The 22,253-nt window shown below is 37.1% G+C and overlaps 1 protein-coding gene across 1 annotated transcript in view; it reads right to left on the bottom strand.

Annotated features, from left to right (window-relative positions):
• The window catches only part of LOC107601745 (plexin A3-like), a 186,457-nt gene that overhangs the window by 12,648 nt on the left and 151,556 nt on the right, over positions 1-22,253 (bottom strand). Inside the window, exons 10-20 of the mRNA XM_016294030.1 lie at positions 19,509-19,605; positions 17,084-17,274; positions 15,051-15,199; positions 14,835-14,955; positions 13,101-13,232; positions 12,646-12,789; positions 9,769-10,003; positions 8,165-8,307; positions 7,392-7,648; positions 5,866-5,932; positions 1,654-1,800 (exon numbers count right to left, since the gene is read on the bottom strand). Of these exons, the coding sequence (XP_016149516.1) occupies positions 1,654-1,800; positions 5,866-5,932; positions 7,392-7,648; positions 8,165-8,307; positions 9,769-10,003; positions 12,646-12,789; positions 13,101-13,232; positions 14,835-14,955; positions 15,051-15,199; positions 17,084-17,274; positions 19,509-19,605 (1,683 nt within the window). The remainder of the gene's footprint in view (positions 1-1,653; positions 1,801-5,865; positions 5,933-7,391; positions 7,649-8,164; positions 8,308-9,768; positions 10,004-12,645; positions 12,790-13,100; positions 13,233-14,834; positions 14,956-15,050; positions 15,200-17,083; positions 17,275-19,508; positions 19,606-22,253) is intronic.

Raw genomic sequence — 22,253 nt, 5'->3', positions numbered from 1 at the left:
TGTGATTTAGCCTAAAAAAATAGAATTTAAATACTACACATGAATTTAGCCAGTAAAACTGTGCTAGAGATGGCAAAGACAATCTAAATGTAATAATATGGCACAAATGAACATGCACAATATTAAAGCTGAACTGACCAATCAGCATTCAGAACTGGAACAATCTAATTTATAATTCATGACGTGTCGCATTTTTTAACAAAGAATCGAAACAAGGGCAAATATTTACACTCCTAATGAATACATCAACATACACGCTGTGTTACAGGTGAGCCTGACCTTTTCTGACAGCCCCTAGGGTCCTCTCTTTAGGGTTGACAGCTAAGACAGCTGAATAACTGTGCCACATATCGACTCCCCTAAGTTGATCTATCCTGAATACTGTGGAATTGATGAGCTGTCCTATAGCTTTAACTACCACTGAGGAGCCATAGATTAAAGCTCATTCATTGGTCGGCTCGTATTGTTCCATTTAAAATCAATGCACAGAACTCTGTCGGCGCAGACAGTAAATATGCTCTTTTGTGTAGTCATGTTTGTGTAAGTGAGAGAGACAGTGTAAATCAGCCACTGTATTTCCTGGCTGTTTGCTGAGAGGAGCATTGGGGTTGTTTTATGAGTGCCATGATAAATTCTCAGATTTGTTTCAGTCATTACAGGCTCTGATCAGGTCGTTCTTTGTTTTTTCTCAATTGACTTCTGTCCCTGTTTTGCCACCTCTGACAAACCCCGCTCTGAAAGTCACGTTATAACTCTGCTTGGCCTGATATCATCTGTCCGATTGACATTTGAGCTCTCGAGTCAGTTTTAAGGCCGATGGGACACTAATGACCACTAGGATTCAGAATTAAGAACTGGATCTTAATCAGAACCAAAAAAAAACAGATACTGTATCTTGCATTGATCTTACAAATGCAGGCAGAATACTGTCATTAAATATTAAATATAAGCATGACAGCTATTGACATGATGACAAAGCCTTTAAAATAAAAAAACGAATGTAATATTGCAGTATGATATTTCATACAAATGCATTTGATTCATATTACAATTGTCGCACATGTTATTCATACCAAAAACTTGGACTTGGTGTGAAAAGACCTTGTAAAGCGTATACTAGTAATATTAAATTAAGTATTAGTCAGGGTTAAAACTAAAACCGTATAAAATTGTTGTTTTTGTTACTTAAATTAAATAAACATTAATAAAATAATAAACATTTAAATAAATGTATATTATTTCAGCTAGTTGCAAAGCAATATCTAATTTTAGTTTAACTTGTACTAAAATAACTAAAACCAAGACTAATGAATACAAAGTAATTCTACACAAAGACTATACACACATATAAACACAGATAATAAAAATGACAAAAACACAAAACATAAGAAAACACAAAAATTAAATCAACTTCAAAATATGAACAAAATTATAATAGTACCCTAAAACAACACTGGTGGTATTAGTATTAATATATATCATTTCTAGCTGGAAGCATCTGCAACGTAAAACTTTTGTAGTGTTTTGGTACTTTTCAAATGTATATTTGCGCTGAAGTCAAACACTTGTGGTCTTCAATGAGGCAGGGAGTGCTGGGAGACGGGAAGAGGGATTATGGGATACGTGAGAGAGCGTCACCACGGGAACACTGACCAGCTGCTTGTAGTCGATTTGCTGTCGGATGAGCTTGTCTTCGCTCAGGGAGTATCTGGCCTCTCCTGTGATGGCGTCTATGGGACCTTTTTCCATCTGCTGTTTTATAGCACAGTAGAGCATAAACAGAGGCTCGCCAGCACACTCCTGCACAGAGAGAGAGAGAGAGAGAGAGAGAGAGAGAGAGAGAGGTCATATTCTACACTTGTGAAGCATTTTATTTTCTTCCTAAAGTCCACTTATTGTCCACTTATGTTAGTCAAGGTTTCTTGCAACAAAGTTTCATATGTTTATTTTCCACCTTCTCACTGACCCACAGAATTTAACAGGCTGTTTTTTGCTACTGTACCATTAAGACCACTATATAAATAAAAATATCTGTTACGATTGGCTAAGCAATCCATTCTGGTTAATGCATACTCACACAACATCCATAAAAAAATACTGAGCTAATTAACTAAGTAACTATTTCATTGAGTTTCATGAAGCAGAAATAAAGTCAACATATATACTACTGTTCAAAAGTTTTAAAAAGTTTTTTTTTTGTTGAAAGAAATGTTTACCTTTTTGTCAGCAAGGGTGCATTAAATTGATAAAAAAGTGACAGTGAAGACTACATTGGTGCAATAAAATTTGCATTTAAAATTATATTTATTCTATTCAAAGAATACTGAAAAAAAACTAATAATAAATATATGTATTATCAAATATTAAAATTTCAACATTGCTAATAATTAGAAAGGTTTTTTGAGCAGCAAATCAGAATATTAAAATGATTTCTGAAAGATCATGTGACACTAAAGGCTGGAGTGGTTCAGCTTTGCATCTCACCAACACCAAACTTTTGAACAGTAATGTACACGTGAACACTAGAGATCCCAAACCCATTCAAATCACTATACGAAAACACAGACATCCAATGTTAATAATTAAAATAAAAACATTGAAAAGAAAACAAATCCTATACAAAATAGTTTACACGTCTCATAATCAGAAGCTTTGCGTTGTGAACATTTTAGTACGTCTATGTAGAACCTCAGAGCTTTTATTTCCAAAAGAGCAAGGAAATCGTGTTTTCCATTACATGTCTCCTTTAAAACCTTTTACCTTTAAAGAACATGCTGAAGAACTCAAGACGACTTCCTGCGCAAAATACCACAGAACACAATCACAACGAGCTGTAATTTTCACACACTTCGAAAAACGCCTAATTGCGCCTTTAAATACAGAGCAAGAAGCAATGAAAGGAAAGAGAAGACATGTTCTGACCAAAAGGAAGCGAAAAGGAGAAACAAGGCGGCGAGCGTGCAGAGAAAGAATGACAGACACGTCCGATCACAGTTCTTTTCAGATGGCATTTGTGGAGTTTGGAGAAGTCTCCAATTACCCACTTAAAAGCGTTTGATGACTAAACAGCGATACGGAGGGGAGGCTATTATTTAGTTCTTAGGCAAGATCAGCTTGACATTATTAATTACAGCATGACATCCTGAATCACACTCTTCTAACGCAGGCGGAGAGGGTTACCCAGCATCCATTGGATGCCTAACTGCAAGTAATTCTAAACAACCAGCCTCCGAACTCTATGTCACATGCATTTAGTCTTAATATATACATCAAATCCTCATCTTTCTATTGCTTTTAGAGGCTGCCGGTGTTCTGGCTCTGTCTGCTATTCATAGTCTGGCCGTTAGACCCTGTTATGACACAACAGATGTGTGTCACGGGATCCTCGCCAGGTTTCGATCGCTAACGGACACGTTTGAACGTCAAATTCACACGGTTTAACATATGCAGTGTAAATGCAGAAGGCATGAACTGACTGCACAAGAAAAAGCCCTAAATATCTGTTAACAGATATTTATGTTACCCTTGTAGGATTAAAGGTGCGTTCACGCCATATCGGAATTCCCGTAATTACGAGATTCCAACTTGTAAAAAGCGGCCACGTCCTCGTAGAACTCGTAATTACAACTTGTGAACTGGGAGTTTTCTGAGAGCTACGACTTGTATCAACTGACCACTGTACCACCAGACCACCGAAGGCTCTGTTTAGGTGTTGATAATGTTGCCATAGAAAAGCATAATTCCGAGTCCGAGGACGTGAACAGCTCCGAGTAGAACGTCACGTGCTGTCATCTCGAAATTACGGTAATTACGATATGGCGTGAACACAGCATTAGTCACCACAAAATGAAAATTCTATCATCATTTACACACCCTCATTTCGTTCTAAACCTGCACGACTTTCTTTCGTAAAATCTAAAAGTGAACTTACAGAATGAAAGCATATAGTGAAAATGGACTGTTAAGCCCCAAAACAATAAAATAAAAAAATTTAATTAAATAAAATAGCCACAATACTAGTCCAGAAGACTATACACAACTAAAATGCGTCACCCAACTCTGCTGGAAATACCATTTAAGCAACAGTTTGCTGGTCTAGGCTGGTTTAAGGTGGTTTTACAATCTAACCCAGTGGTTCCCAACTCTGGTCCTGGAGGCACCCCAACACTGCATGTTTTGCATGTCTCCTTAATCAAACACACCTGATTCAGATCATCAGCTCATTAGTAGAGACTCCAAGACCTGAAATTGGTGTCAGAGAACGGAGACATGCAAAATGTGCAGTGTTGGGGTGCCTCCAGGACCAGGGTTGGGAACCACTGATCTAACCCATTGGTCTCAAACTCAATTCCTGGAAGTCCAAATCTCTGCACAGTTTAGCTCCAACCCTAATCAAACACACCTGATCCAGCTAATCAAGGTCTTCAGGATTATTAGAAACTTCCAATCAGGTTTGATTTGGAGCTGGTTGGAGCTAAACTCTGCAGAGCTGTGGCCCTCCAGGAATTGAGTTTGAGACCACCGATCTAACCAATCTGCAGCTAGTTTTTTTTTTACAGCAAGGAAAATTTATTGTAAAATATGGATTCAGACATGGTATATGCTTTATCTGATCCTACTGTAAAAAGCACACTTCATATTATATTTCATTTTATGTTCTATATTTATTTTATTTTACATTTAGGATTGGTATGACATGAGGATAAGTAAATAATGACATCTAATTTCTAGATAAATTAATTCTTGATTGTTTTTCTCTGATAACAAAAATATGTTCTAAGAACATTTGGCTAACGTTCCCATTAAGTTATGAAAATGCTATTTCTGAATGTTCTCTGAAAGTTTGAAATGCTCAGTTTTTATACTTTTTTTGGGGTTATGCTAACGTTAATGAAAACACTAAAGGAATGTTCCATTTATTCATTTTGCAAAAATCAAGGGAATCTTACTTTTTGATATTCTCTGAATGTTCTGAAACAAGTAGCAGCATTTAATAAAATGCTAGAAGAATGTCCAACTAGAAGACGTTCCATGAACAATGTATAACATTTTTGATAATGTTACGAGAACGTTACTGAAAGCTGCATAACTTTGAATGAAAATTATATTAAGGTTACTGGAAGAACATTTGTTCAAAGCTTTGAGAGAACCTTGCCAGAAAGTTCTGAGAATGTTCACAGAGTACATGTTCTATATGAATGTAACGTTAAATGGTTGTTAATAAGATGATGTACATGACAAAAATGTACAACAGATATAAACATACTGAATGCTTTGGCTCATGATATATATGAAATTACAAGTACACACCCAGGCAGGGCAACAGAGCCGTACCGAGAAGGCATTTCATGGTAATTACTCCTAAAGGCCTGTATGGTGGCCAAAACACTTTAACATCTGCACTGATGGGACGTAAAGACACTGAGCGGCCGGCCAGAGCTACATTCCGTAGGGCAGTTGCAGCCTTGAATGCACAAAGGGCCTGATGTTCCCGCCCTTAGCGCTAATAGCCATCTCAATCTGCTTCAGCCTAAATCAGCGACGTTTAGGTCGTCTTGGTGAACTCTGTAACACCTGACAGGATGTGGGATTGAGCGAGTGCCCTCCACGCAGCTGATTTCAGGGTTGGGCGGAAGCTGCGGCATTCCTGAGTCGCTATCTGGAGCGTAGGCTTTAGCGAGATTTATTAGCAGGCTTTGCAATGAGTCAGGCCATCCAAAACGTCAGCGCGCCAAAATCTTCTTGCAAACAAGATGCTAGTTAGCCAGAGAGCAGTTTGAGACTGTTGCTCAATTTCACGTAGGACTTTGCATAGCATGTTATTAAAACTGACTGAATGTTTTTGTTAGAAAAAACATCACAAACCTTGAGGAAGCGGTGCAGGAGGAACGTGAACCAGTTAGTGAGCATCTTCTCAGCCACAGACTCGGTTCTGCAAAAACAAACGCAATTCATGAGTGATGATTATGTTGTGTGTTCTGAACAGTTGCTATGGTATTGCTAGGTGGTTGTTAATGTGTTCTGAGTGGTTTTTAGCATGTTGCTATGTGGTTGCTAAAGTGTTTTGGGTGGTTGCAGCTCCGGGCGGATGACGTATGAGATCAGCGTTGCGCATGCGCCGCTCAGAAGTGACGAACGCGGAAGCTCATGGGAGAGATCAAAAACAACAGTCACTAATTAGAAGTACAAAACGAGGATTTGTAAAGAAGAATGTCAGATGATTTCGATATAAGCCAAGAGGAGACTGGTTTTCCTTTGCTAAAGTAAGGAAACTTTGCTTCCTTTGCTCCAGTTAACAAACGTTGGTTTTCACGAGACTCACCGGCGCATGCGCAACGCTGAACTCATACATCATGCTCCCAGAGCTGCTTCCAGTGTACAACTATTGGCGCAAGCTAGATTAAAGTGATTATTAAGTTTTGAATAAGGATCTTTTTTTTACAAAAACGCATGGATTCGCTACAGGAGGCCTTTGTTCACCCCCCCCGGAGCCGTGTGAGACACTTTATTTTTATGGATGGGCGCTTTTTATTTCACTTCTTTTGGACTGAAGCACTGCAACATCCGCTGACTGCAATGATAGAGCTTGGAATAGCAAGGACAATTTTTTTATATAACTCCGACTGGATTCGTCCGAAAGATGAAAGTCATATACACCTAGGATGCCTCGGGGGTGAGTAAAAAACAGCCTAATTTTCATTTTTGGGTGAACTAACCCTTTAAGGCGTTCTGGGTGGTTGCTAGGGCCTTTCTGTACAGTTGATAAGGTTGTCTGCATGTTTTTTTTTGCATGCTGCTGTGCAGTTGCTGGGGGTTGCTAGGGCATTGCTAGGGTGTTGCTATGCAGTATTTCGGGTGTATTTTGTTTAGGGTGTTTTTTTCATGCTGCTATGTGCTAATGTAGTGTTGTAAGGTATTCTGAGTGATTTCCAGGGCATTGCTATGCAGTTGCTAAGGCATTCTGGGTAGTTGCTAGGATGTTTAGGGTGCAGTATTTAGTGTGTATTTTGTTTAGGGTGTTTTTTGCATGCTGCTACGTGGTAATGTAGTGTTGTAAGGTATTCTGAGTAGTTTCCAGGGCATTGCTATGCAGTTGCTAAGGTGTTCTGGGGAGTTGCTAAGGCATTCTGGGTGTTTGCTAGGGCGTTGTTCTGCAGTAGCTGAAATGTTCTGGGGTGTTGCTAGGGTAGTGTTATGTAGTTGCTAAAGTGTTTTTGGGGTTTCTAGGGCATTGCTATGTAGTTGCTGAGGTGTTCTGGTTGTTTTCTAGGATGTTGTTATGCAGTATGTTCTGGGGGTTGCTAGGTCCTTGCTAATTTTTAACAAGTGTGGTGATAAATCATATAGTAACACTGGAGGAATTGTTATGCTCCACAATTACCATCTCTTACCGTCTAAGCAGTAGTTTGGGATGGTTACGGTTCTCCAGGTTCTTTTCGATCAGGTCAGCAAGAAGCTGTTTGAGAACCACAGTGGCATACTCCATCCGTCCCTGCAGTGCCGCCATGAGTAGGGAGGCCACATTGCCGCGATCCCGCATGGAGAAGGACCTTTGAGCCTCCAGCGTGTGGATGAAGGTCAGCAGGAACATCTTGTTGTGCAGCAGTTGACTGAACAAGCGCAGGGCCTTCTCCACATTAGCCGGAGACTAAGAGGAGAGGGAACATTTGATTAAACGAAAGAAAAAGCAGGAGAACAAAAACACGAATGGAAAAGTCAGACAGGAAGGAGATGAGAGAAACATGCGCAACAACAATTGTTGCCTGAATGCATACTTGGAAAAAAAGCTCTGCTGCGGTGAGATTTAATTGTTCTTTGCTGACTATTTTCAAAACATTTTTTGGTAAGGCACGTCTCTAGACGGCTATTCCACCAGGGCCTTGCAGGGCTGCTGATTTCATTCTGCCTGAGGTTTTAATTAAAAAGCATGCTGAAAGAGGGGCGTTCACTCTGAAGCTCACTACTGAGACAGCAGTACTGTAGCTTCAGAGCTTAGGGGATCTTTTTAAAGCACATCTAGGTTTTTTTCTGCTTTCTTTTTTTGGCAGGAGGATTAAAAGAAAATGGTCTATGAGTTGTGGCAACCTACTTATTGGCACTTGCGAGTGACAGATGACACCTGGTGACAGAGAAACAAAACAGGAGATTTTAAAAGTTCCCTTACGTCCAGCTCCTTTAGAACCGGGTGTTCTTCGATGCCAGGGAACATCACTCTCATGGTGTAGGTACGATACTCCAGGAAAGGGATCTTCACACCGTCCATGTCGTTTGTCAGCTCTTGGATGTCTGTCTGCAGCTCAGCGAATGCTGAGAGTAATAAAGAACAGAAGAGATACGCATCCATCAGACTGAAGAACACCTCATAAGCTGTGACAGACAGATATACTAAGGGGATATTTCACCATATTTTTAGATTACTGGCATTAGCTACAATATGGTAAGAAATGGTTATTTTGTGTCATTTCGCATCTTGAGCTAGAAACACTGAAATATATTAGGGAGTTCTAATCAACTAAACATGATTTTAATTGAATTGGTTTCCTTTGCAACAATCAATATCGAAAACAGTTGTGCTGCTTAATATTTTTGTGGAAATAGTGATTGTTTTTTTTCAGGATTCTTTGATTAGCAAAGTTTAAAATAAAAGTATTTGTTTGAAATGGGAATCTTTTATAACATTATAAACGTCTTTATTGACACTTTTGATCAAGTTAATGCATCTTACATTGATCAAAATTGTTTTCTCTTTCTCTCTCTCTCTCTCTCTCTCTCTCTATATATATATATATATATATATATGACAGCACTTCTGGAATGAATGCAAACAGTTTCAGTCTCTGGGAAACTATGCCCACTGACAAAAGACACAGAAATGATTTTTAGATTACTGGCATTAGCTACAATATGGTAAGAAATGGTTATTTTGTGTCATTTCGCATCTTGAGCTAGAAACACTGAAATATATTAGGGAGTTCTAATCAACTAAACATGATTTTAATTGAATTGGTTTCCTTTGCAACAATCAATATCGAAAACAGTTGTGCTGCTTAATATTTTTGTGGAAATAGTGATTGTTTTTTTTCAGGATTCTTTGATTAGCAAAGTTTAAAATAAAAGTATTTGTTTGAAATGGGAATCTTTTATAACATTATAAACGTCTTTATTGACACTTTTGATCAAGTTAATGCATCTTACATTGATCAAAATTGTTTTCTCTTTCTCTCTCTCTCTCTCTCTCTCTCTATATATATATATATATATATGACAGCACTTCTGGAATGAATGCAAACAGTTTCAGTCTCTGGGAAACTATGCCCACTGACAAAAGACACAGAAATGAAAAAACTATAAAATCGCATAAACAGAAAGTTGCATTCATTCCAGTATCTCATGGCATTCTTTTAACAAATGCATAAATAACACAGCACCGTGTCTGCCTGAGCTACAGATCCTTTTAAAGCCGTGAATAAAACCGGTATCAAAGGATGAGGACATTATGACGTCATGACCCAGTTCAATCCCTCCACAAAGACTGCGTCAAACTCTGCAAGAATCCAGGCTACTGCAGTGCGAGAACGCATCCGACTCGCTCCCGTTTGGTGCCCACGGGAGACCAAGCGCACAATAAAATAATACATCACAGCTCCGTTTGATTTATCCTACGGGTTAAAACCATTAGTAGCTCATTAAAACACTCTCCACACCTGTCTGAAACAGCTTGGCATGGGCCATATGCGCCACAGATGCTGAACTACCCCCAAATCTTACCTTCCTTGCACTCTAGCGCGACACGGGACTCCAGATTGTCCATCTGCAACTGTAGGCGTTTAAGCGTGCGGTCGGCGTCCCGCGTCTTGCGCTTGTATGCGATGAGCACGGCGATGATGGCGATGAGGAGGACACCGCCGCCGGCTCCGATCCCGATGATGGCAGGCAGCGTGAGAGTGCTGTCGGAATAGATGTGAAGCATTCCAGGAGAATATTCCAGGCCGCCCACGAGGATCTACACACATAGACAAAAGAAACTATTAGAATAGGTTGAGCGCCAGGCCCTTCAATCTAACGACCCTGCCGGCTTTAGTGGGTCATAATGAGGGCTTTTGATTGGCTGAGGGCACTCATACTGTTTCTTCTTGAATTAAATCAGCTCGCAATTAGAATTACCGCAGAATTATGCACTCGTTCGACACGTTCACGTGGCGTTCCTCCACCTGCGGCGAGAGAACAAACGCTCACGCCTCCGTCAGACACCGTGACCACTAATCCACATCAAATTACTTCAAAAAGTCACTTTGGCACAGGTGTGCAGGCAATTAGGCAGAAATCAGCAGGTAATAGAGGTCTACTTAGAGACTGGGGTCTGACTGAGGCATGGCACCGGGAGCTCAGCCTTGCACTATTCGAGGACCAATTAAACACGGCATCCAGCCGTCTGTCCTAACGAGTTTCACCTTTCTGCGGCTGCTCGGGCCCCGCGTGGCTGCATGAATTATTGAGACTCGGTGATAGAGGGGAACAAAGTGAATTCTGGAGCGCTGTCGATATGTGTCAGGTCATTAGCTGAGTGATCCCGGCACTCTTAGATCCAACTATGTCTCTCTCTCTCTCTCTCTCATTCTTTTTTCCCTTTTTTATGGGTGTTTCTCTACACTGTGGATTCACAAACTGGAACTCAACTGAATAATCGGCTCTTTGATACAAATAATCTTTGTGTCCACAGAGTTAGTGATAATCAATCAAACAGGAAGGTGTTGGATTAAATTCAGTGGCATAATGTGAATGTATACCTTACATGGAGAGGAACAGGTCCTGGATTTGATTAGAATTGACTTGTTGTGATGCTATTGATCAGTTCTGAAAGTAATTACTGCAACAAGGTTTGTATTCAGGAAACAGTGTTGGCAAAACACTCAGCGATTTAATAACCAAAATTCATGTCATGATGCTAGAGTGTGCACTGGGGTGTTGCTATGTAGTTCAGAGGTGTGAATCTTTATGTTGATAGCAAATCGATTCAATTCACGTTTCACTGATTTGATTTAGAAGCGATACTTGCACACATTCAGAACGATTCAGTTACATTTTATATATTATTATTTAAATATTTTTTAACTGCATTAAATATTAATTAGTGTATGTATGTATATCTATATATGTGTGTATATATGCACACACACACCAGTATTTAATATTACATTTATATACATTATTAAATAAATATTATATACATTATACACATTAAATCTATATTTTCAGACTAACCCTTCTAATTCATAGAAGTCTAATAGTTACTAATACATTTAGGCTTTATTTATTTATCCCTTTGCGCTCTGCTAGGTCGTGTATCCTTCAGCAGCCTGCATATAAATTAAACTCTATGGGTCGTAGAGCTTTCTCTGTCTCAGCTCCACGATTGTGGAATGCTCTACCAGCAGGAATTAGAGATTCTCCGACCTTGAACTGTTTTAAGAAATCTTTAAAGACTCATCTTTTGAAAACTGCTTACTGTAATTGAGTTTGTTTTATATAGTTTCTTTTTTGTGTTGCTTATTGTAGCATACTATTACGCTTGTTGTTGTAGCGCTTTGGGTTAAGAAAAGTGCATGATAAATAAAATGCATTATTATTATCCTGATGTGTGTGTGATCGTATATATATATATATATATATATATATATTTTTTTTTTTACAGAAATTTCTTATTTCCAAATATAATTTTCGTTAAAAACTAGAAATTAAATAATTAAAAGTGTGCATGCATTTATTTTATCTATCCATCCATCCATAAATTATAAGTCTGAAAATATATACATATTCATGTACATTATATAATTCTGAACATACACATACATTAACATACACATTACATTGTCAGGCTTATAACTTTATATTAAGCATTTGTAATTTGTTCCCGTTTAATCCTTCATATATACATATTGATTCAGTCATATTTAAAATATTGAATTGGCATCATTCATGACTGTAGCACAAACGGTGCAGGATAAAACGTGTTAAAGTTGAATACTTAGGGTCAAGACTTTGTTCAAATGACTAATACAAGTATGAGCAAAAATAATAGTGAGGTTTTCCTGAGCAATGACCATAACTGAAAGCCGTTATTATCAATAAAGGGGGCTGAACATGTCTCAAATGCTCTTTCTAAGCATATGTCAGGGCTCAGGAAGGTTATGAAGGATTCCTGTCTGCTGTTTGTAATAATTGTTTGAGCTGCCGGGAGAGCAGATAGCTAGATTACGGGGGAAATTGCTTGTATCAGCGCTCCTTTTAATCCTAATAAGTACTTAATGTACGGCGAGCCACTTCCAGTTGACCTTTATGCTTTCCGTTTTGGCATTAAGGTAAAAAATGGCCATGCGGCAGTGGCTTATTATGAGATTGATTAAATGAGAGGCACAATGCCCGAGTCCATGCAAACCAAACATTCAGCATTTTTGCCATCTTGCAGCCATCCATTCATTTTCTGCCACCTTTATTGGTTGATATACAATAAATAAGGAGCCGTAAATTCTCAGTCAGTGCAACGAGAGGTGAGCATGTTTTGCTCTTCAGCTGCACGAGAGGCTTCTTATAGATTAGCTGTTTATAATGCATAATGGGGAAATGTCATAGCTGCACGATCCTCACCATCACTCGCTGTTCTCCGGTCAGATCCGGCGAATCACAGAGCAGCTGAGATTCAGAGACTGTTAACAGACAGGGCGTTTCTCCAATCATCACGCTGTAATTCAGGCGGGCGTTGCCAGGAGCAGGAGGCATGAGGTTCTTGCCCTGTTTACAGATGAAGGCACAGAAAAATGAATTTACCAAAAATGATCAACATAATTTGATGTGCAGAATTTATATTTCATGAAAATTGTCTGAATATATATGCATGAAGTAATTATTTTATATTTTTTACGTTAAATATTTTCAAAATAAAGCATTTAAAAAAGAATACTATATTTTAAATTGAAAATGTTTAAGAACATTCAGATTTGTAGTATTATGACTTTTTTTATTACAATTTAGCACATTTAAAACCCCTTAATTTTTTGTTATGCAGTAAAGTTAAGAGCTGACAGAAACGCTGCTCACCTGACAAACAGACACTCTTCCTGGGCCAAAAACACGGTCACGGCGCTCCCGGCGTCCAGATGTCGGCCTGAGATAGTCAGCCTGGTCCCGCCGGACACGGGTCCTTTCTCCGGCCGCACCCGGTTAAAACTCGGAGTCTAGGGGGACGAGAAAAGCAGCGCTAACTTTAGAACAGACGGACGGATGCTCAAGCGAGCGCTTGCTTTCCTCATTCTGGTACTACATGAAGAGATTACACTCATCACTGTAATAGAAATGTCCTGTTTGCTCTCGCGCCATGCAGGGCTCGTTTGTTTCGGCGCAGGACCTGTCAGGCGCCGTCCTCTCGCAGTAATTAGTTGCATACCTGTGTAATTGGTCAGAGTGCGTGTTTTCATTTGCTTTACCCTTCTGCACGACTGAAGCTGCCTGGACGCTATTGATTAGATGTTGAGGGAATCCAGGCAGGGTCATCCATTTATATATATATATGTGTGTGTGTGTGTGTGTGTGTGTAAAGCTCCTGGGCTTGGGATAATAGACTAATGCCCTATTCCTGCTGGGCACCACTCAAAACTCAGCGGGGAGGAAGGGGTAATTGTGTCATTCTTTACATTCCCCTTTCCTTCAACTACATTATCACATGGGCTCCACAAGTTGATTTGATTGGCTAATGGGATGGAGGAGTGGGAATCCTAACGATTCATCGGTTTCAAGCGCAAAATCGGATTGGCTGAGTCTCAAAGGATGGATTCGTATTGATTAGCTGCGCGTAAATCACCCCAAACAAAATGTTAGCAGCGATAAGGGAATCGATATGAAAAGAACGATTAAAATATAACCGCTAGGTGTAAAATCGAAGGCAGCCGCCTCGCTGGCCAGTCAGGTGCCGTTTTGTGTATGAAGGCACCTGGAAACTGCTTTAAAAAGCAAGATGTCATCACATTTAATATTCTAGAACAAATTCAAATGAGTTTAGAAATAACCCATAGAGTGTTTAGTAATTACAATGCTTATTTCCGGCAGAAATGGAATAAATTAAAATTAAAATGATCTTTCCAATTAAATATAAGCACGGTTGTCATTAAATATAAAGATAAATAAATGAATTTGTAGATAAAAACAGTAAAAAAATTATTGTGATTCTAAATAATAATTTTTTAAATAATAAATAATAAAAATATTTTATTAAATAAAATATTAATTAATACTAAAATGGTAAACAAATAATAGAAATGATACATTATAAAGATACATATTTAAAATAAAATTTTCTATTCTAAAAATGGTAAAAAAAAAAAATAGAAATAATAAATAAAATAAAAAATATAAATGAATTATGAATGAATGAATGAATACTAAAATGGTAAACAAATGATAAAGATACATATTTAAAAGACATTTTTCTATTCTAAAATTATACATAACATAAATCATTATAAATAATGGTTTAAATAAATACAAATTAAATTTAAAAAATAAAATACATATTTTTTTAACATACCTAACCTATTTTTTATAAAATTAAATAAGCACTGTAGTCATTAAATATTCTAAATAAATAAATACAAATGGACATTTTTTCCAACCACTTTGACATTTATTCTGTCCACTCGCTGAATGGCGAATTAGGATTTGTTTTGATGCCTTCCTTTCTCCATATGTTGCCTGATAAAGCAACATTCTTCAAGTTTCAGAGACAGCCAAGATGTCTTAATATAACATTGTCCCTTTCCTAAACAAAGAAGTAGAGGACGTACCACAAAAGAGTACATCTGAGACGACTGGGTTCGATACTCAGCGCTGCAGTCACCGATACACAGCTCCACTGGACCACCAGGGGGACTCGACATCAGAGATTCCTCCATATCACACACGATCCTGCAGGCCAAGAACAAACCCAGAAATCACTCCTGCACTAAGCATTGTCCAAACACCAGTTCAAATTAACTAGCAACACGGGAAGCATAACCCACCTCTCAGCGCTGATGTATTCAGACGCAGCAGGGTTGCAGCGAACTCCCGCCACACGCACATGCGTGATCTCTCGAACCTGCAGCCCCAGATTCTCTCCTTCGATGGTCACACGTGTGCCGCCCTCCTTCGGCCCCGTCAGTGGCCGGATCTATGAAGACAGAGATGACAGCTTCTCGTTGGAGGATATACAAGAAACAAATTCTAAGAGCTTTAAAGGTCACCACTTTGAAAGGTGCAGTCTGGGATATTTGTCATGCAGGAGGATTGTCTATTTCATTTGTGCTTTTAACCATATTTGAGGGACAATTTATGAAAAATTACATACAGAAGCTAGAAAAGTCAGACAAAACATCTTTAATGAAGAAAAAGGAATATAGAAAAATGTTAATAAATGAAAATAAATACAAAAATGTATTCTAAAAATAGTAAATTAATAATAAATTTAACATTTTTATGTCTGAAAATGGTTTAAAAAACCTACTACAGATAGATTGATGAATAAATAAATCATACAGATAAATAATGATTAATAAATATATATATTTTTTTTTTAAATGGCAAAAACTGAGATGATGAAAATGAATAAATGAACATTTTAAAGCTACAAAACGTTACAAAAGTAAAGATAAATAATAAAGATATAAATAAATATGTTCTACATTTAAAAAAAAAAGGTAAACAAATGGGTAAAAAGACAAATTCAACAATAAATAAATAATAAAGATAAATAAAGGTAATTAAATAAATAATTATAAATCTAAAAATGTAAACAATTGAGGTAAATAATAAAGATGAATAAAGACAAAATAAATACTGTGATTCCAAAAAAAGTAGTGCTGTCAAACGATTAATCGCATCCAAAATAAATGTTTTTGTTTTCATAATATATGTGTGTGTACTGTGTATATTTATTATGTATATATAAATACAAACACATGCATGTATATATTTAAGAAAAATATGTTGTTTACATATAAAATATATTTATATATAATATAAAATATAATCATATGAACATATAAATGTATAAACGTACATATTTTCAAAATATATACTGTATGTGTGTGTATTTATATATACTAATACTACGGGGCCGTTGAATGCTTGAATCTACAGTTCCATATCACTTCGCATTGTTAACTGTAATAACGGAAATGAGCATACAGTACCTATACAGCACACAGGAATTACTGTAATCACACGTGCTCGCACACTACGGTCAGCGCTGCCCTGACGATTTGATCAGTTAGCCTATATAGGGTAGCAACTTAAAGGCTACACATGACATTTCTCACTAGCGAGGTAATAACAGAGCTGTTTAGAGACGCTGCTGCAGAACACTGTTGAGGGACGCACAGAGGTAGCCTAATTCACAAAAGCTCTCTCTCTCTCTCTTTCTTTCTCTGTGTGTCTCTGCCTCTCTCGCTCTCTTTCTAATAACTTAATCCTACTCACAATAGCGATTTAAGTACAAAAACCGGATGAATCCCTTTAAATATATCATCTGATCGATGTCTTGAGGTGTGCTAACCATAGTATAAGAGGAATAATTGACTACGAATAATTGAATTATTAGAAAAATAATGCATCGTGGCCGCATCACCACCTCGGGTGTGCATTATTTTTCGAATAATTCAACGGCCCGTCGTCAATTATTCCTTACATAATAAATATACACAGTGCACATACATATATTATGTAAACAAAAACTTATTTTGGATGCGATTAATCATTTGACAGCACTAAAAATAAAGTAACAAAATAAACAAAGATGAATAAGCAAACAAATAAAATAAAAATAAAATATTTAAAAAAAATTATTTATAATAAAACAATAATATTATAAAATGACTTTCATTCTTGACACATAAATAAAATAAAATGACTTTCATTCTTGACAGAACTTATTTGCCACCTACCCAGTGTCCCTAACATAATTCATGTATTTCCTCACTGTTTACTTTAATGTTTTAGTTAAGGCTCATCTGAACACAAGGATGGCTTTCAGATGGTGTGTGTGTGTGTGTGTTACCTTAGTGATTCGGGGATGGCTGCAGCGTACGTTGCGGCGTCCCTGATGCATCCAGTTGTGTTCGGGTGATGGACAGTGTTGCTTCAGGAGACACTTCTTATCGGCCAAACACCAGCCACACTCAAACATGCTGTCTGCCTTCAGACAGAGTGTCCCTCTGTCCCTCTGAGCTTCACACTTATACAGGAGAGCTGCGTCTCCACACACACACACACACACACACACACACACACACACAGAGAGTGAGAATATAGCCGTACTCTCAGCTGGGCAGTTAAACGCAGGCCATGTTTGGAGTGGTGCCAGCTGTGCGGTGCCAATCGATAATTGAACTGTAAGGGGAAGGTAGCCGAGGCGAAACCCACGCCTGCTTTCACTGTGCCGTGATTCATGTGCTGCCCACACACACTAATAACTCTGACCCGAGGCCTCGAGGAAGCAGAAAACCAAGGCGTTCTGCTGTTGTGGGTGTAGAGATTCAATTCTATACACAGTGGCTCTGTTCCAAACTCTAGTGAGCTCACTCGCTGGTTACGGTCTACACAGACAGCATCCTAACAGATATAGAACAGCATGTGAGTGATTTGAAATGCTGGTCACAAGTAGAAACTCATTTTTGCACAGAGACTAAACATATGCTCATCTTATTAAACCTTTTTCAGTAGTAAATAAATATATTCGTATCGAAAATCTTAAAATAACCCCCATCTAGAAGCAAATAATGTATATAAAAGAAATTATTTGAATGTTTAAAAAGGTCAGTCAGACATGTTCATAGTATAGAAAATCTGGAAATATTGACCGGTATTTTTGAATATTTAGAAAATGTCATATTCAAGCTTATGAGGTATCCAGTTTTGCTGCCTACTTTTTGTAACAATATTTATATTACAAATAGGATTTATATTATTAGTTATAAAAATTAGTGCTGTCAAACGATTAATCGCATCCAAAATAAAAGTTTGTTTACATAATATATGTATGTGTGCTGTGTATATTTATTATGTATATATAAATACACACACATGCATGTATATATTTCAGAAAAAATATGTTATGTTTATATATTAAATATATTTATTTATAATATAAATTATAAGAATATAAATATAGACATGTAAATACATCTAAATAATTTCAAAATATATACTGTATGTTTGTGTATTTATATATACATAATAAATATACACAGAACACAAACATATATTATGCAAACAAAAACTTTTATTTTGAATGCGATTAATCGTTTGACAGCACTAATAAAAATATAATATTTATAAATACAGTATATTATATTATATTATGGGGTTTAATATTTTATTTTATTATATTACACATAGGCATTTAAAATATCAAAATATATCAATATCAAAATATAACATACTTAAATGTGTTTTAATACTATAATACACTTATATTATATTCATTAATAATATTATACTATTAATAATATATTTATAAATATTAAATAAATAAATATGAAATTATAAAATGAAATAAAACTATTACATAAAATGCTATATTTATTTATATAATATTAATTTATAATTTTTTATGTACACTTAAAATATTAAAAACAATAAAAAATTATATGATATAACAAAATAATGTAATATTTATAAATATTTGTATAATATTTTACATTACATATGGATATTTCCCTAAACTTTGTCTGTCATCTCGGACAAAAAGCTTCACATTCTGGGATTTTCTACTGGAAAAAGAATACAAGTCATGGTGGCTTGGATTTTGGCCAAAATGAGGTATCTTTGAAGGCAGCTGTGGGAAGGTGGATCTCGAGGCTAAATTGCCCATCTGAGCTCAGAATAACAGGCCACTGAAAACATGATCACGGCCTAACAAACACACAACACCAATAATTTACCACACAGATTGTATATCTGCAGATACACAGTGAGCTGTGACTTTCTATTCCTCCCTCGCCTCTGAAAGCACAGAAACACTCTGTAATAGCACACCTGATGAAGGTCTCCTCAAGAGATATATATATATATCGACTCCAGGAGGTCTTTCCACTCTTACTTCTCAAAGCGCTCAAAGTAAATGCAAACGGACAGCGCTGTGGACGGGTTAAAAGCTGACGGACGCGGACTCCATACCATCCTCCGCAGTAATGTGAGGTTATATGAGGCTGAAGCAGGCAGGCGCCCTGTTATCAATAAAATATACCACGGCGACTGAGAGAACACCTGACAGACTAAGTGTGTTTGAACAGATATCCAGATAAAATAAAATAAAAGATGCATTAAGTTCTACTTTACACGAAGGTAACACCCTTCCCACATCAAGAGGACACCGGGAACGTCGATAAAATATGAATGTAGAGAGGATAGCTTCAATATTTCTTCTCTTTAGCTTTAAAAATGCCACTAGGGGGCTGAAGGTGAAGTGTGAGATTTCTTACCTCGCATGGATGACGGCTTGTCGATGGGAAAGTCACCGTCCCATACGATGGAGAAATCCACAGGCAGGTCTCCCATCTCATTCCCTTCATACCAGTACTGTGGGAAACAGCAATAGAAACAACATCTATATCAGGAAAAGAGTATTTGTTTATACTCTAACAAAACTTGCATCTTTTTTTGCCATAAGAAAATCGATCGTTTGCAAACTCAATAGCACTCGTGGCAAAATATGCCCAATCACCACTGACATCATTTGAACGTCTCAAGAGACGATTACAGATGAAGATGATGTTATAGTGTCGCTTTGTCCACCAGCAATCCTGATAACATCTTTCCTGACCCAATGGAAATGAACTTAAATCCAGATCTATAATTTGCTGCACACTCCACAGCACTCCTGGAAAAAACACGGCCAATCACGACTGACACCATCTGAACATCACACTGACAAAGATGATGACAACACAAGCGCATCGCTCTCTCCACAAGCACTCATTTCATTGCTGATGAGGCCATACCAAGAAAAAGAAAGATAACAAGAGTTCCTCTTTTCTCATCAAACACTGACTTTTTGTTTTGTGACAGCCACAATATACATTTACATTTAGATATTTAGCAGACGCTTTTATCCAAAGTGACTTACAAATGAGGACAATGGAAGCAATCAAAATCAACAAAAGAGCAATAATATACACACACACATATATATATGTGAATATATAAAATGTGAATGATGAAGAAATGCGATGTATATAATTTTTATTAACTGATATTAGAAATAAATTACACACACACACACAGTTAGTTAGCTGCTATATATATATATATATAAAATTAAATTTACATCAAATTACATTTACTGCAGTGATTTCACATACAAAGAAAGCATATTCAATGCAAGTGTCTACTTTAATGTTTCAATTCATTTTTGTGAAAATAATGTCAAAATGTGTTGAAAAAAACCTGTACTTATAAAAAATATATAAAAGATGACCACACCATTTTTTTGTATTTTAAATGGATTAAAAACTTCATGCTGACAAATGGGTAAAACCCATTTTTAAAAGAAAGAAAAAAGATTAAAAATGACAATTAATTAGCATTTTGGGGCTGCACTGTGATTCTTAAATAGTCTTTTAATGTCATCTTATTGATTCTGGTTGTAAATATGCCTGACAAAATTTTAGGTATATGAACTGTTGTTATACTGAATGACATTTTAGTGGGTGTCTTCTGTAAATCATGGTAAAATTGTATGATAGTCTATTTTTTGTTCAGAAAAAAACCCCAATTAAACAGGACACATTCTATTCTACAGGGGAAATTTTATTTAAGCTGTATTAAATTTTGTACTTCGATGCTTGAAAACCCCTTTAACCCATATTATACATACACACACACACACACACACACACACACACACAAACATATATAGCCACAAATACTGAAACTATAAAATACTGAAAACTATATATGAATAAATAAAACATACAGATACAGTAAATATATTTGTATATTTGCTGCTAAAAATAACTAGCAGAAAAACTGCTCATTAAGTCTTGCTATGGCGTGTCTCCAGCATACGGCTGCAGATCGTCAGGTGGAGCAGAAAGCAGGTGACGGTGGGTTTTTTTACTGCCTGGGTTTTAATTAGCAACAACACTGAGAGCACTTAGCCAACGCAACCCTGAGAGAATATCGCTGATCAGGCGCATCGATCGGCGGCTGCTTGCTTAAGAGACTTCAAGACAAGATGAGGAGTCCAAGAGAACTCGAGTAAACCTACCAGAGCAAAGAAGCTCCGACTTCAGCGTTTCGAACCGCCACGACCGCACTTTAACTTTGTGTCCCTGATAAACATGAGATCATGCCATTTAAAAGAACTACGAAAACACTCAGAGACTAATCAGCACAGCACATGGTTTAATTCAGTGCAAAAATCAACACACTTTTTGCACTGAATGCAAACTGGCTTTATATACATATGAATGGTTTTCTGAATGATTTATGCAGAAATTTGCTTCATTAATGCACCCAAATTTGTTTACTATTAAGGATGAATTCACAAAAAAAAATAGCATGTGGTGTTTCAGTGCAAAACCTGCAACTTATTCACTTATGCTGCTAGAGCAGGAAAATGTTTTAATTTGTGGACACCTTTAGCTGATTAGCTTGATTATCAAGTGCTATTACTGAAAAAATAAAAATAATTGGTGTAGAAAAATTGTTTTATTTAGAAATTGCTAGCAAATGTTACAGTTGTAAAGAAACGGCAAGTAATACATTGCATTAAACATGAAAAACTGAAATAGCACTTCTAAAATGTACTGTAATTTTGATTTATTTACAAATATAAATTTTTTACAGTTTAAAACAACATAGCCAACGTGCAAATAAACAGCGCTATTCATTTTTACTGCATTCTCCCTCAGCAGTGAAAACTGCACTGCATTTATTTCCATTTATGGCCAAACCAAAATCTATTTTGGAAAAAAAACAAAAGAACACCCTGCCTCGATTAAACCTCATGCCTCGGTCGATCATTAGGGCCGATTGAAACGTCAGCTGTTACATCAACGTTCATTCAGCCATACAGCCCAGATAAATCACAACAGAGAAAACAAGTGGTGCCACATCGCTCCCCAGCCGTCCGAGAGGCCCTGAAGAGCGGAAAATGGCCCTCGGTGGTGTGTGCGGTAAAGCCTGAGTCTTTCTGCAGCTGTTCTGGGGGGGGGGGGATATAA

Source organism: Sinocyclocheilus grahami, unplaced genomic scaffold (assembly GCF_001515645.1).
Source record: "Sinocyclocheilus grahami isolate Dianchi unplaced genomic scaffold, SAMN03320097.WGS_v1.1 scaffold312.1, whole genome shotgun sequence".
NCBI classification, from domain to species: domain Eukaryota; kingdom Metazoa; phylum Chordata; class Actinopteri; order Cypriniformes; family Cyprinidae; genus Sinocyclocheilus; species Sinocyclocheilus grahami.
This window is presented reverse-complemented; position numbering and strand designations above follow the sequence as displayed.